Source organism: Notothenia coriiceps, unplaced genomic scaffold, assembly GCF_000735185.1.
Source record: "Notothenia coriiceps isolate Sejong01 unplaced genomic scaffold, NC01 NC01_scaffold00012941, whole genome shotgun sequence".
In the NCBI taxonomy this organism is placed as follows: Eukaryota; Metazoa; Chordata; class Actinopteri; order Perciformes; family Nototheniidae; genus Notothenia; species Notothenia coriiceps.
In genome coordinates, this window is record NW_011345642.1 from 193128 (window position 1) to 208258 (window position 15131).

General features: G+C 42.9%; 2 protein-coding genes across 2 annotated transcripts in view; both read left to right on the forward strand.

Annotated features, from left to right (window-relative positions):
* kdelr2a (KDEL endoplasmic reticulum protein retention receptor 2a) overlaps positions 1 to 15131 on the forward strand; it is a 263345-nt gene that overhangs the window by 192232 nt on the left and 55982 nt on the right. The gene's annotated exons all lie outside the window — the stretch shown is intronic.
* Positions 5941 to 14993, forward strand: mosmoa (modulator of smoothened a). Its single transcript, XM_010773782.1, has 2 exons — positions 5941 to 6178; positions 13032 to 14993. Exons 1-2 carry the CDS (start codon positions 5941 to 5943, stop codon positions 13214 to 13216), a joined length of 423 nt encoding a protein of 140 aa, XP_010772084.1. The 3' UTR covers positions 13217 to 14993.

Genomic DNA, 15131 nt, shown 5'->3' on the forward strand with positions numbered 1-15131 from the left:
GGAAAGCTGCGCTTCCTCCTCGCCAAGTTGAGGCCAGGGAGGGCACTACTGGCTTGAAGAGTTGGAATAGGGACCCCTCTGTTGGTCGTTGGGACGCCCTCTTTTGGGTAGAGCCAGGCGAACATGGGCGTTAGAGAAGAAGAGCCAGTACTGGTAGGAAGTTACTGGTATCCAGCTCCCATCCTTGCTTTTCCGGGCCATCTGTCCTCTCGAAACGGGAAGACCGAGTCGGAGGGAAAAGCAGTGGTAAATTATAGGAGGGTTAATTAACATTAGTGTTATGACAAGGACCCGGAAAAATCAAAAAAGTGCGTAAAAATGTTACAATAAAACATATTTGACATGTTACATATCAGAATGTACATCAACAACAATATACAAACGATTTGTATCTGAATATTGAGATCGTTGATTGAGTTTGTCATAGTAACTTTACGGCTCAAAAAACCCGTGTTAGTCTGGGCAGAGGTTGTCGTTGGACATCGTCGTTAACCTCGAGACGCGGAATCAATTGAATCACCTTTTATTTGCACGACAAGTAATAGTGTGTTCATAATGGCTTGCAGTGAGATTCCCGTTGTTAGACACCAACCTCTAATAATATCGGGAACTACTTTTCTCTTACGGAGTTTTCGTAAAGCAAATAAACTTTTTGTGCACGAAATTTTCCCACCGTAAAATGACAGTGCATAGTGCTCCGAATGCTAGAGATAGTTGTCATATAGACAAAATAGTCGTCGTGTGACATGTTTTTTTTTCCGAAACGTTTCCTATATGGGAAATCCGATTCATACCTCGAAAATTCACAAGGATCAAATACAACCTTCTTCCAACTCGGGAAATTGTACCCCTAGTACCCCTCCCGATTTGTGTTTCAGGTCACTTCCATTTAGTTGTATTACCTTTCCTTCAGGTTAATAACGCTGACGGTACATGTTACGAGAATTTTTATGCACATACTTTTATGTCAGTATTCATCACCAGTCGATAAGGTCAAGGACCATGTCACTTTAGGTATCACTATGAGCGATTTTATTCTGTTTCAAATTAAATTAGAAGTTACCGTCTATTATTATAAAAAACTTTTTGCAAACCAAGTCGGGACCAAAAGGTCCCTGAGTCCTCCTGTAGTAGACTACGGGTTCATAGACGTCCTCCCGTCAACCCACTGTCGGGACTGTGATTGTCGTTGTCACGAACAGGACTTCGAGCGGTCCTTTGAGTTGAAGTCGACAATGTCGGGCTCCTTATCAGTGTGACTTCACTCCGTGCACGTACCTATATACGATCCCCCCCCCCCCCAGAAAACACAACTCATGTCGTCACGATACGAGTGTTGAGGAAGGACGCGTACACGTGAAAGAGTGACTAGGTGGGTCGGGCACCTAGTTAGGATGCCACCTGGGCGCCTCCCTAGGGAGGTGTTCCAGGCACGTCCAGCTGGGAAGAGACCAAGGGGTAGACCTAGGACCAGGTGGAGGGATTATATCTCTTCGGTGGCCTGGGAGCGCCTTGGGATCCCCCAGTCAGAGCTGGTTGATGTGGCCAGGGAAAAGAAAGTTTGGGGCTCTCTGCTGGAACTGCTACCCCCGCCATCCGACCACGGATAAGCGGGAGAAGATGGATGGATGGATGGATATTAAATGGTGTTATTTTAGATTTCTCTTTAGAACACACACAGTGGCATTGATGCAAAGCAACTGAATCAGGCCCAGCCATTAATATCCAGATCGTCAGTGGTTACACTTCTACACTTATTTCCAACCTTGGTCACCAACAAGAAAGGACAAAAACATCAGCATTGGTTCCGAACCGCAAATGTGACTGTTCTCAAATGTAGTTTTGTGTGTTAGATGGAAAGCCTTGAACTTGCGCACACACAGAAAACTGCAGCTTTAATACGTTTTTTAACACATGCCTGCAGATGGCCCAAATTGCAGAAGCTAGGCCAATACTGATGTTTCCTGTAGGTTGAGGCACTCCAACTCTTTACTCACTCTTTTTTCTTTCACATCAGCGCTGCAGGTTGTAGATTCGATTATTTTAGATTTATCATTAAACACTTAGGTTGAGTGAATGCTATTCTCTCGTGGGTTCGTCTAACATGTTTTGTATGGAAGCTTTTGCCGTTCACAGCATCTGTGTTCCAGTGTGCCAACAATGCAAGTGGGCGCTGTAACAGCCTCCAGCAGCATTGGCAGAAGACGCAGCTGTTGGCTGCTTTAACTTGCCTACTTGCCGCCCACCACAGTTCAGAGGCCTGTTTGACTCATCCCTCTAGAGCTTTTAAAAAGCACCCCCCCTATACTCCGCTAATGACAGCATCATCATGCTGAAGATGAGCAGACACGGACCTCATTTCCTCTCATTCGGACCGAGACATGGTGAGATGAGGATTTTGATCATAGCTGACCTGACTGCAGGGCACAATGGGGGCGAGCAAATGAGCAGGGCTCGAAATATAGTATGGGCCCATTCATTTCTACATGTGAGAGTAGAAGAAAACAATAAGATATGTGTTTTTAAGCTAAAGACAATCCAGTTTTGCTTTTTCTAGCAGGCACAATGTATAGTGTCACTTGCTCTGTCTCCAGTTTACTTCAATTAAAGCCCATGTACCAGATGAGGTCATGTACTGTCTCCTGTAATGGTGGTGTCTCTGTAATGGTGGGCTTGTCAGTCAGAGTTCACCTTAACGTTGAACCTGCAGATGTGCATGTTGGCCAACAGCAAAAAAAGCGAATGTAGTGTGTTTGGAAATGGTCATTATTCTAGAGATGCGCCAACGCCTTGTTAAGAACAATATCACTTCCAGACAACCAGCAGAGACTCCAGTAAGTGACTGGTCCCAATCAGGAAGTAATCCGGCACATTATTTCCTGAGAAAACAGATATGTCTTATTTTGTGATTTTTAAAGGTGCTGGTTGGTCGGTTTGTTACGCTCAGAAAGAGCCAGGTTAGCTGGTTCCAGTCTTTGTGCTAAACTAGGTTGATTTTAATTTGTATTGGACATAACTGAGATTGGTGAGCCAGCAAAAAAATATACATTCATCATAAAAATGTCAAACTATTCCTTTAATCTATCCTAATGTCTTGGCTTACACAACCCAGTCTGTAAGGTTTTGTGTGTCAGCTGAAAAGCAGACTCCCATCTTAAAATAAACATGTATAACAAACACACTGTTGCTGTTTGAGTCCGACAGACTTTCACAAGAGCTGTTGCCTGCTCATGAGTTGTTTACCTGTATCCCTGTACCATAGCGTGCCTGCCTGTTGTAAGGCAGGAATTCCACAGAGAGCCAGTGAAACAGCAGGAGGCCAGAGGATCCAGAGAAAATGGCCATAAACTGGTGCCATTAACTGCAGCGTTCAAACCTTTGCTTCATGTTCTTCTGTTCCCAGCCGCAGTCTCTGCTTCCTTTACCTCTCTCACCTCTCGTTCTTTCTTTTGTTCAAGGTTACTCTGTACTCAGGAAAAAGCCTGAGAGCTATTGAGTTGCCACTTTAGTCATGAGCCATGACCTCCATCTTTTTCTTTTTACTGTTATGGCATAAGTGTTCTGCGCAGTGAGATAGAAAATTGCCACAGCAATGATGCAAACGATACGATAAAAGCATAGATGGAGAACATCTGCTTTATTTGTAACTGTCCCCAGTGAAACATCAGTTACTATAATATACATTTAGAATTTAAAATGAATGAATTGTTATGTGTATCAACGACAGCCCTGCGCTGACTGTGAATGGTGTGAAGGGTTGGTGTTCCTGCTGTAGAGTAAATGTAAAGACCTCTGTTCTGCAGCTCCATATATAGCTTACTCTTACTTCAACATCTACTCCTAAGGTGTTTCTTTTGAACCTTTGCATTGTGTGTGTGGGCTGTTACTGTAAAAGCAGTTCTTTCACCGGGTGTTATGAAAGAGACAGGATTTCCTCTGGACTGCCTGCAAAACACGACCACACCCACTGGGAACAAGAAAACTTTCCCACAGGCTTTGTTATTCTGTTTGTACGAAAGTGCTTTGGACATAATGGGGTTATTAGCAGCTTGATACGTTATATAGAAAGGGTTATAGCAGAAGGCGGGTTATCTGAAATGTTGCCAGACAAAGCAAGTAACGTGCCTGACCTTCTGTAGTTGCTTGTCTCATGCAAACGTCCGCCCACCTGCTGAGCCCCTTTTGAACTTTTTTGATGTCGCCCACACAGACTGCCTTTCAGTCAATGGGTTATATTGTGGTCAGTAACAGAGTGTTTACCACTAGATCATTTTTCTTCTTTCAGACTATGCATCAAACATTTAGAGGAAATACATTCTCTGAGAAGACAGCCTTGCTTTAGAGTTAGCTTAGCCAGAGTTAGCTTAGTATATCTTTGGCAGTTACTAGAAGGACAAAGTTTATTTACAGCTTCCCTGTGGAGATTTTGACCTTTTGTGGTACTATGGAGTTGTTTATCCACGTGTGTGCATGCCCGGTCGGATGAACACGCCAATGGTCTTTGACAGGTGAATCTAATGAGCCACGATATGCAGGCAAAACAGGGAAGAAACAGACCGCTAGCAAGTTAACATGGATGTTAAAAATACAGGATATAAAATACTTGAAATGTACACTTTGCAATTTATTTATCTTTAATGAGGAATGACCAAAAGTACACATTAACTTTATTTGTTTACGGGAACACTCCAAAGGCACCTTTTGAAGTAGAAATGTGTTACAATAACTTTAAGTATGTTCTTCAAGTGTGGTATTAATAATCAATATGACATGTATAGTGTGTTTTCAGTGTTGCTTCAGATCCTCAAGTGTAGGTACCAAGTGTCTTCTTAAAATGACGGATGGAGCTGCATTTTTTTCATGTAGTGTCGTTGCCTCTCCAAACACAGTCCAACATCTTTCTGATATTTGTACCAGAGCATTGGCATTCAGCACAGCTCATCCGAAAACATAATAATATACATCATTCAATTGTGCTTAAGCCTCTTTTATTTCTCAAATCAACACCTCACATCCTCACTAGTCCATCATTATATTTTTCCTTTCATCGCCCGAGACCTAGGATCAGCAGAGGCCTGAGTGATGCGACGCTGTTCTGCTTACTCGGGTAGAAATTCCCCCTTCAGGACGTTTTCTAATAGAATGACGTCTCTCCAGATAGGCCGCATGTTCCCGCTCTGTATGGCCTTGACACACACGCTTTAGCAGAGCTCTGCTCATGATTCACAGGGAGACACCGGTCCATTTGCCTCCTTGTCTGATCGATGACGGATGGGCACAGTCAATGCGCATCTTTAGACATTCAAAGCTCATAGCCAATGAAGACACTGAGCTTCAGAAGTCGCTGCAAGTTTGTCTGATATAATGGCATCTTCTTGTGTCCTTTACACTGTCATACCTGCGTGGGACGGATTCAGTAATTGGCAGGATTGATTTATTCCTCGCTTGCTCTTGTCAAGAAAATATATTGGCCGCTCACTGGAATAATTGAGCCCACCGGTGCAGAGAGAGCAGTTCCCCAGATCCTCGCCAGCACTGAATTGGTGACAAATTAAAGGGACTTCTCTCTCTTCTCTCTTCTGTCACTTGTTCCTCTGAGCTGCCACGCTACTGTCACAGCTTTACTGCTCAGTATGAGACCTTGAATCTTTGGTTGCTCTTGAATTCTTGTGTGTTTCTCCTTTTGTATTCAGCCTGTAGGCATACTGTGGTGTGAAATATGAAATTGGCATCGCATGCTCAAAAAGTTCGCCTCAAGCAGTTTAACTTTCCCTCCTATTCTTTTGACATTTGCCCTATGGAGCAGAAATGACATCAATTTCTCTTGTATTAAGTGATGCTGAGGTTTTAATGTGTTTTCACTAACCCTAATATGAAGGGTCTTTGCTCGTCCATAATGATTTAAAACTAGATTTAATAATACAACAGAATGAAACTGACATGTTAATATGTCATCTCTCTGCAGGTGCCCTCACAGTCGGTCTGGTCCGACAGTGTCAGACCATCCACGGGCGAGACCGGACCTGTATCCCCCCCCGGCTGCCCCCGGAGTGGGTCACCACACTGTTCTTCATCATCATGGGCATCATCTCCCTCACAGTCACCTGTGGACTGCTCGTGGCATCACACTGGCGCCGAGAAGCCACCAAATACGCCCGATGGATCGCCTTTACTGGCAGTAAGTGAACCAGACGATGACATTTGCGCTGGATAAAGTAGTGTTGCTTTACTAGATCGGCTGTCAGCACATTTGCCCTCGGAGCTTTCTCACTGCATCTTTTATGGCATAACCTTTCCAAAGTCACTCTTGCATCTTTAGCTTTGTCATAAGCATTAGTCTTTCAAGGGCAGGAAATAATGGCGATGAGTTTAAAAACGAAGTGAAATATTGGCCCAGATTTGCATTGCTAATTGAAATATGAAAATGAGTGAGATGTCATTTGAGGCTTCATACAGGACCCGTTGTGTGTTTGTGTTTCGGAGTCACGTCAAAACCTGTGTGGGTTTTTTTGTACCACCGTGTGTTTTAGATGCATTTGCAAATTCATGAGTGTTTTTCTTGCAAGTTTAGCAGCTCCTCTGGCTCCCTGAAGCTGATTTATTGAGTCATGTGAAGCTCCTCGGATACCCGAGTGGGTGGCGTATGTGCCACAGCGTCTCTCTAATGCCTTCTCTCCCTGTTTGCCTCGAACATCGCCGCTTATTTTCCGATCATGATTCCTGTGGATGGATGCGCTTCCAGCCACAATAATAACTCAGCATCCATCTAATGTACAGCGGCTGGGCTGTGTGGGAGGGTGGAGTTTGATTGGCCGCTCAGTTAAGGAAAGAGACGGCCTGAAGCACACTAGTACAGATGGAGCGATGGCCCGTGGAGCCACAATGCTCTGTATTATTGTTCGAAAGCTGGGTGCATTTTTCAGAACACTGACTTTTTTGTTCTGCTGATTTGAACAAACACTCAGTGCTTTCGTCAAGATTATTTTCTAAGCCTGCCGGGCCAAATGCAGACTCAGAATCAGCGCTCCCTAATCACTTGCAAACTCCCAATGAATCACCACTTTCTCCACAAACTGGTCCGTCTTTCCAATAAGCACAAATCTGTATCACATCTAAATTGGATGCCGTTAAGTCATTGTTTTACCATCACGCTTAAAGGGAAGTAAGGCTGTTGCCATGGAAACTGTGAGCCATTGTCACCCTTGTCCCCTTATTAAGCTTCAGTTGGCCACATTAGACAGAAGAGGTTTATTGTTGTTATGCTTTTTAATAGGTTTAAAGCAAATTGATGATTGTCAGGAAATAGTGCTGGGGGGATTTTATATATTTAAGGAACAAGGTAGAAGAAGCTTGGTTTGTTGAGAAACAAAAAGTAATCTCTTAATTTTGTTGTAGGACCCCTGTTAGCCTAAGTTGTAGCCGCTGACGGTCAACCTGGGATACTCTGTTATGTCACAAGTCTGTTTAAATTGGAAGAAATGGCAACATTTGACTTTGAAATGACATTCTGTCCCTTGCGATGTTGCTAAATTTGTATCAGCATGCGAACACCTCTCTGCCTTCGGCCCAGCAGAGTGAGCGGGTAAAAGGTCATGTGAGGAAACGGCTTGGGGCTTAGGAAGAGTTGAGTAAAGAAGCCGAGTTGAGTGGAAAATTAATCCTTGTGCAGGGCTGAGAGCCAAGGTAAAGACAAAAATGGACATGGAGAGACGAAGAAAAAAGTGAGGTTGGATTTAAGGAGACAGGTTGGTGCATTCAGGGTAACCAGGGGATGAAGGTTGAGGGAAGGTGGGCCGTCTGTTGTGGAACTCCAGGCCACCGCCTCCTGAATGGAGAGCTTTGTACGTCCAGCACAGACTCGCCTCTGTGTCGCTACACACACACAAACACACACTCACACCAGCAGTGTTTCCCTAAGGTGTGAGAGTCATCTGTAGGAGGGGGACTGGGAGTGGAGTTAAAATGAATACAATGTTTACAGTACATTAACATTTACTGCAGTGGAAATTACAATATATAAATAATTAGGTATTGATTGGAGCCACATACACCTGTATCCAGTCCATCGATCACATTGTTAGTCCATCTTGATTTGAAGAGTAGCTTAACATTAATCCACTCTTTTGAGTTGATAAATAACATGTATACTCCCTTTATTACACTGTATGTGTATCTCCTTGTGTTGAATACCTCATTAGTTATTTAATGAGAAAATAAATACTGTATGTTTGGCTTCCATAAACACAAACATGCAAAAATATTGACTATCACATCATACGAAGAAAGCAGCAAATCCTTACATTTAGAAAGGTGGAAACAGAACATTTTAAACATGAAAAAGGATGAATTATTAATGAGTTCAAAGTATCGTATAAATAGTTCAACCCAATTATTTAAGTTCAAAGGTTATTTCTGTACTAAACATTAGTAGCTATACGTTATTAGTCCATTAGCTAAATTGCTGTAATTCGATCAGCAGCAGGTTAGCGAGGCGCCGTGTGTCATCAGTTCAGGCTTTTAAGAGAAGCAGTGAACCGTGATGTGCACTTTAATTAACTCTCTGGTGAAGCTTGCAGGAGAAATGCTGAGCCATGTATTTCTGGCCAAAGTTTAGCTTACCGTATCCCTTTGCAATCTCGCCCCCCTAATAGATTAACAGCAGGCAAAAACAGCTTAAATATTAGCTTGTGTGTGGTGCAGCTTTACCTAATGTAATGGTTTAAATGTCAGGGATTTGTTTAAATAGCTGCATGGATATCACAATGTGTTTGAAAATATCACTCGTCACCGGCTTGAGCTTCAATATCAGGATACATGTATTTATTATCCTTGCAAGAATGGAAGTAGTCATCACGCACAGAGGTGCATGGGACAAATAGTTCCCAGAACAGTGTCCTTCACCTGCCTTAAATACAAGAGAGGGTATATCATAGTCACAAGATGCAAGAATACTGGCTAAGGCCCACGTAAGCAATACACATGACAGTCATATGCCTATCTATCTGTAGGGGCTGAATCATCATGTTAATCGTTGTCACATAACTATCATATGCCTAAAACAGTTTGTCCTGACGCTCTTCTAGGTAATCATACATCCGGTTACGTACACAGCTACGTAGGGCCTTTGTTATACTCTGATATTAGAAGAGTACATTCAGTATTTTCCTAACACAATGGTATTCAGATTAAATATGGGGGCAATTTGTCATATGTATTGTGAGACATACTGTCACACTGTCCCGAAATGTACACCCGATGAACACACAAATATTGAATTGTGAATTTCGCACGAAAATGGCCCCGAACCACACACGAAAGCAACATTTACATTACATTTAAGACATACAACTGCAACAAAAGTAACACAAACAATTATGTTAAAGTACTATGATACTGTACTGATATTTTCAGACTTTGTTCTTTACTTTATCCGTCTTTATATGTCGAAGATAATTAAGTTTTCTCCGTCATGTTGTTTCCATAGCATCAACAACTTCTTCCAGGTTGCCTTCAAAATAATATATTATATCCTTTTCAGTTCAAATTGGGTTATTTACATAATATGTTTTCATGATTTTGTTGTGCAATTAACAACCAGATGGACACACGATAAAAGAAAGGTTCAAATTCGGCTCTGATCGTAACAACATCGGGCCATTCGTGAGGGCATCTTAAGCCATCGTATGACGCCGGTGGAGTTTCTCAGGCTCCGGCAGCAACTTCGTGAGCGGTGGCAACATCTTTGGCATGCCAAAAAATTGCCGAAGGACCTTGCAAAGGTTCATTTTCGTGTTGAATTCGTGTGTCAATTTTGCCCTTGGTAAGGCCATCGTGAGGGCATCTTGTTATCATCAGTGCCATCGGGCATTCGCCCCGATCAGAGTGACGGTGAATGCCCGATGGCACCGATGATAACACGAAGATGACACGATTTGACAAGATGCCCTCACGAGTGCCTTACGAAGTTGCCGCTCACAAAGTTGCTGCTGGAGCCTGAGAAACTCCACCGGCGGTCATACGATGGCTTAAGATGCCCTCACGAATGGCCCGATGTTGCTACGATCAGAGCCGAATTTGAACATTTCCTTTATCTTGTGTCCATCGAGTGTCAATTCCGGGACAGTGTGAAAGGGGCTTTAATGCCATCCCACTATCCATATCGTCATTTGTAGACACTGATTGACAGTAGGGCTGAACGATGAATCGATTTTAAATCGAAATCACGATTTTAAATGATGCGATCATCAAATCACAAAGCCTGCGATTTTTTTCTTTTTTGATTTAAAAAAAAAAAAAAGAAAAAAAAAAAATTGTTTACAATTTTTTTTTTTTCTTCTTGTGTGTCAGTCATCCACACCAATCAGAAGTGCTGTGCTCCACATGTACCAGCCATTGTTAATCAATCAGAAGTGGCCCATGATAGAAGGTGATAGACAGATTGATCCAATCACCTGCCAAGTGCTTTTGAAAGTGCCTGCCCTTTCCAAATGGCTTCCAGTGGAGCTTTCCTAGATGGTTTGGTGGAGTCAGGTTAGTAATGCTCCATCACATGTTTTACATCTATTACAGGGTGAATCTTAAACTGAAGCTTGACTTTAAAGCAACCGAACGGAAGTTTCATGTAAGTTTAGTTCTTTCACTCGTAGCTCGGGCTGCGGGGGTGCTAGAGACGGGAGCACGTTGATACGACCTTCCTAGCCGGAGTTATGGCCGCATTTTACAATAAACTTCCGTTGGGTCGCTTAAAAACAAATATCGCAAATCGCAATCGCAATATTTGTCAGTAAAATCGCAATTAGATTTTTTTTCCCAAAATCGTGCAGCCCTAATTGACAGCCCAAAAATGTATTTTGGTAATCCCAGTGCTACGGTCTCCTCCAGCTGCAAGAGACTTCAAATCTGATTAAAGCAACATCAGTGAGATTTTTGAGGCTGAGAGAAGTCATCCCTCAGGTACTGAACAGTTTCTCTAATTGGAAAAGGAGAGAAAGCTAAAAACGGCTTCATGAGCTTTCATCAAAATGTATTACACACTTTGCAGGAAACCAAAATAACTCGACATATCCTCAGTTTACTTTGAAAGTCTTTCACACTTTTTGTTGGAGAACAAGGGGCTTGAAACCAAGATGGTTGATAATGTATGCCGAGTACACAGTGACATATAGTGAGTCCAACCCCCCTCATAGGCCCAACCCTGCTACTACAGACAGTCCAGGATGAAATGCTGATCAAATATTTCACTGTGCTTTGAATGCAACAATAACAAGTTATTTTTAGGCACCTAAAGCTATTTTTCGAATTCTGCGGAGCCATTGTTCTGTGATACCAAACAGTTACAGTTTAACACCACGGGGTTACAGAAGGAGACTCAGAGGTGGACCCAAAGCTTCAGTTTTAACATCTTCAAAGGAAACAGAATGAAAAGGGAGATTCTAATTAGTGACAACTTTGTTATCCAATCACTTCATCCTGACCGTGTGATAAGACTAATGATGTGACCCCTGACCTCTGCTTTCTCTGCAGCTGTGAGCCTGCTGTGCTGAGGTTCTTCAGAGGGGAACTTCTCCTCTTCATGCACATGCGTACTTGTACATAGCCAATTAAAAATGTGGCTAAAGGGAACTCCTGCAGAGTGCTACTTCATTCAACAAAATAAAAAGGCTTTCTTAAATCCTTTTGTAGCTCCAGAGGAAGCTGCCTGAAATCTGGTTAATTGCCTCAAGTGATGTCACTCAAGTCGAGTAAAAGTTGTAAAGTGAGACGTCTGTAGCCTGATAGTCCTCTGAGCTTGAGGCTTACTTTATTTACCACTATTATAACACAACTGAATCTCAGACCAATCTGTCATCATCAATGGAATTGCATTCTGCGTAATGTAGTTACAAGGATTCAATGAAAAAGAAGAATTCATGGAATAAAACATATGGTAGGAATCGAATCGACAGCCATTGTGAGTCTGACAATGCATTGTTATTGTGAATAACCAAAGAAGGTCAAAGGAACACAACCTAAATGGACAATACGTTTTTAATATAATGCAATTGTGTCATTACTAAATGTTTCTATCGGTAAATAAAAATTCTTACTGTGTTACATTTAGTGGTAGCTGTGGGACAGAACTAACTTGCAGTGAGTATGTAAACAGAGCTGTGTGTGGCTGTCAGAGAGCCTGAACACCTTTTAAGCTTGTAGAGACATTTTGCACAGGTTGCTATAGAGAAGTTATTTATGGTTCTGCAGAAACATTTACTGACACAGATGCTGCATTCATGTGGTGTCAAGGTTCTGCAAATATGTGGTGAGCTCAAGGATGGCACTTGATAATGATAGTCGCGCAAAAAGAAATTGCCTAAAGCCACATAAAAGCTTCACTTCACTAACATCAGAGCTGAAATTAAATCATCTAGCTGATAGACGCTTTTCAGAGATGTGCAAAAACATTTTTACTGTGGAGGAATGCGGCCTTCATTTACTGTCAGAAATAATGTGCCATTGAAAAAGAAGGACAAATACAGTTTCTAAATCACATCAACTATTATATTTCTATTATTTTTGTCAGAGTAATGTACAAGCCTTAAGCTAACTTTTAATGAAATGTTGACACAAAGAAGTTACATAAATGCTTTTTAACAGAAACAGTTTGTCACACTGTGAGTCTTCCTAAAACACAAAGTGCCCCCCTGTCATGGTGCTACTATGAGCCCCCTCTGTGTAATTGCCCCTTTAGAGCCTTTTGAAAGGCCCTATTGTAGGTCTCTAATTAACTCGTTAAAATTGAATTCAATTTGAGCAGCTTATGCTTCCTGCTCAAGGTGAGTGAGTTAGTCGCTTCTTGTGTGGAGAACAAAGGCTTCAAGGATAACTGAGGTTTAAGTTTCTGTGTCCTTTATGTATTTACTCTCCAGCTTATGAGTCTGTCCTTGAGATGAATCTAAATGTTTAAACACCTGGCCAGTAAAATGATGTCTCTGTGCAGATATTTTATGATTAGGGGAACAGTAAACTAACATCTCCCCTCTCCTTCCTTTCAGTGATCCTGTTCTGCATGGCGGCGCTCATCTTCCCCATAGGCTTCTATATCAACGAGGTGGGGGGGCAGCCGTACAAGCTGCCCAACAACACGGTGGTGGGCTCCTCGTACGTGCTCTTTGTCCTCTCCATCTTCTTCACCATAGTGGGACTTCTGTTTGCCGGCAAAGTCTGCCTCCCAGGCTGAGGACTGCACCCCGCCCGCCTCTGGACTGACACACGAGGCTCTGAAAATGTTACGGGATTTACAAAAAACACAATGACTGAAAATTAAGAACAACAAACTCTGGCTAAAAGCCCGACACAGGGAAGTCTTTGATTTTGTGTCAAGGGACCGCAGCACCACGGAGTATCTAACGAACAAAAAGACTAAAAGAGGCGACATGGACACAATAGGGTGGAGGAGAGGGAGAGAGGGCGAGAGAGGCTGCTGCAGCACCCTGCCACTGTTGATTTAAAATATGGCCATCTCTGTTGTTGTTCTGTTGGAAGAGGGTGCTTAATGTGCTGCTGTCATGGCAACTGCGGTCCCGATGCTGGCACCCATTTCTTGAGGACCTCGCCCGGTCGCCCGCTGCAGCGCCCTCAGCACACACCCGCGCCGTCACGACTGCTCCGGATGCTATTTTTGGCTCCTCTTAGCTATTTCTGTTGTTTTGTTTTTGTACATTTTGTGTTCTCGTTTTGTTTGTTTTTCCTTCCAACCTCCGCCGCCTTTTCACTTAAGTAGCTTGAGTGTTATTGAGGCTCACTGAGCTGAGTCTTTGAGGGTCGTTTTTTTGCCAGCTTGGCTTTAGAGCAGGGTTTATTCTCGCACACCACTTCCCGAGGCCCCAGGTGTGCGGCTGGGCTGAGCAGCTGTGAGCGCAGCTGTCTGCTGTGGATGAGAGGGGGGGGCAGGTCTGAGAGGGGGGGGCAGGTCTGCCGCCTCTCAGGCTCCCACCAGCTGCAGCTCAGGAGCAGGTAGCAGCGTAGGGCCCCCCCCCCCGGGCCGCAGACGGGAGGGCGAGTAATGTAAAGGAGAATGCCACTCAATGGATGACCTAGCAAACATCTTGGCCAATAACTAGAAAAACTGTGCATTTAGAAAAGGATCATCTGAATAGAAAGACAACTCTTGTATTTGTTGTAATGATTCTGTTAAACATGACCACAAAGTAGAGTATTGCATCGCTGTGGTGTTACATTTTAGAAGGGTAGAGATGACCTTGTATAACACTAATTGTAGCAGACAGTATTGACTTTTTATAAATAGAAGATAAAGTTGAAAATAACACAAGCGAATCATGGCAATTGGTGGTATTCTCCTTTTTAATGTTGGACAGGAAGGAAGCGAGCCAGGAGCTTTTTTTTGTCTTGTGGAGCCACAGGGACTGCAGGTCAGGTCCATGGGGCTGGGCCTCAGGCTGCTCCTTTTGAGGTCTGTGAACACACACACACACACACACACACACACACACTTGTCTGTATACTGTACATTTTCAGCAACAAACTATTATTTTTCATTTCGTAATGCTTCATTTTGTGTGTGTGTGTGTGTGCAATCACGGAGCTCTGTTGCAAAGTCTTTACAGTTTGTTTCATACTTCTGTTTCCTGCTCAGCTTCTCTCCCTCTCAGTCTGATGAAATGTACGGCTGCGACACTCTGCAGTGCCCCCCCCCCTCCCGTCTCGGTCGGTCCGTATTGTGCCATGACCTGTTTTTGTTTAATAATGTACAGCCACTCAAAAGGCAGGATCTCTGCATTAGGAAGCACTGTGCGTTGGACAGTATAGGTAACATAGAAGCACCACAAATGTATAAAAAAGAGAGAACTTCTTACCTCATTGTTTTTGTTTCTGCTATTATTTTCTAATGGTGGCAATGTGTGCCCACAAGTTGTCTCTTGCCTTGATCGGATGTCTTCACATAAAGCCTATGATCATAGGAAATTATTTATCACTGAATAAAAAGAGGAAAAATGGGTGTGTTGCTCTGATACAGTTTTTATGATTTATTGTGCTCATTTAAGGGGATGTGAATGGCAAAACACAACTCATCTAATCTTACATTATTTATCTGAAAATGAACATGCTACTTCTGCAGGATAGGATTCAGATGT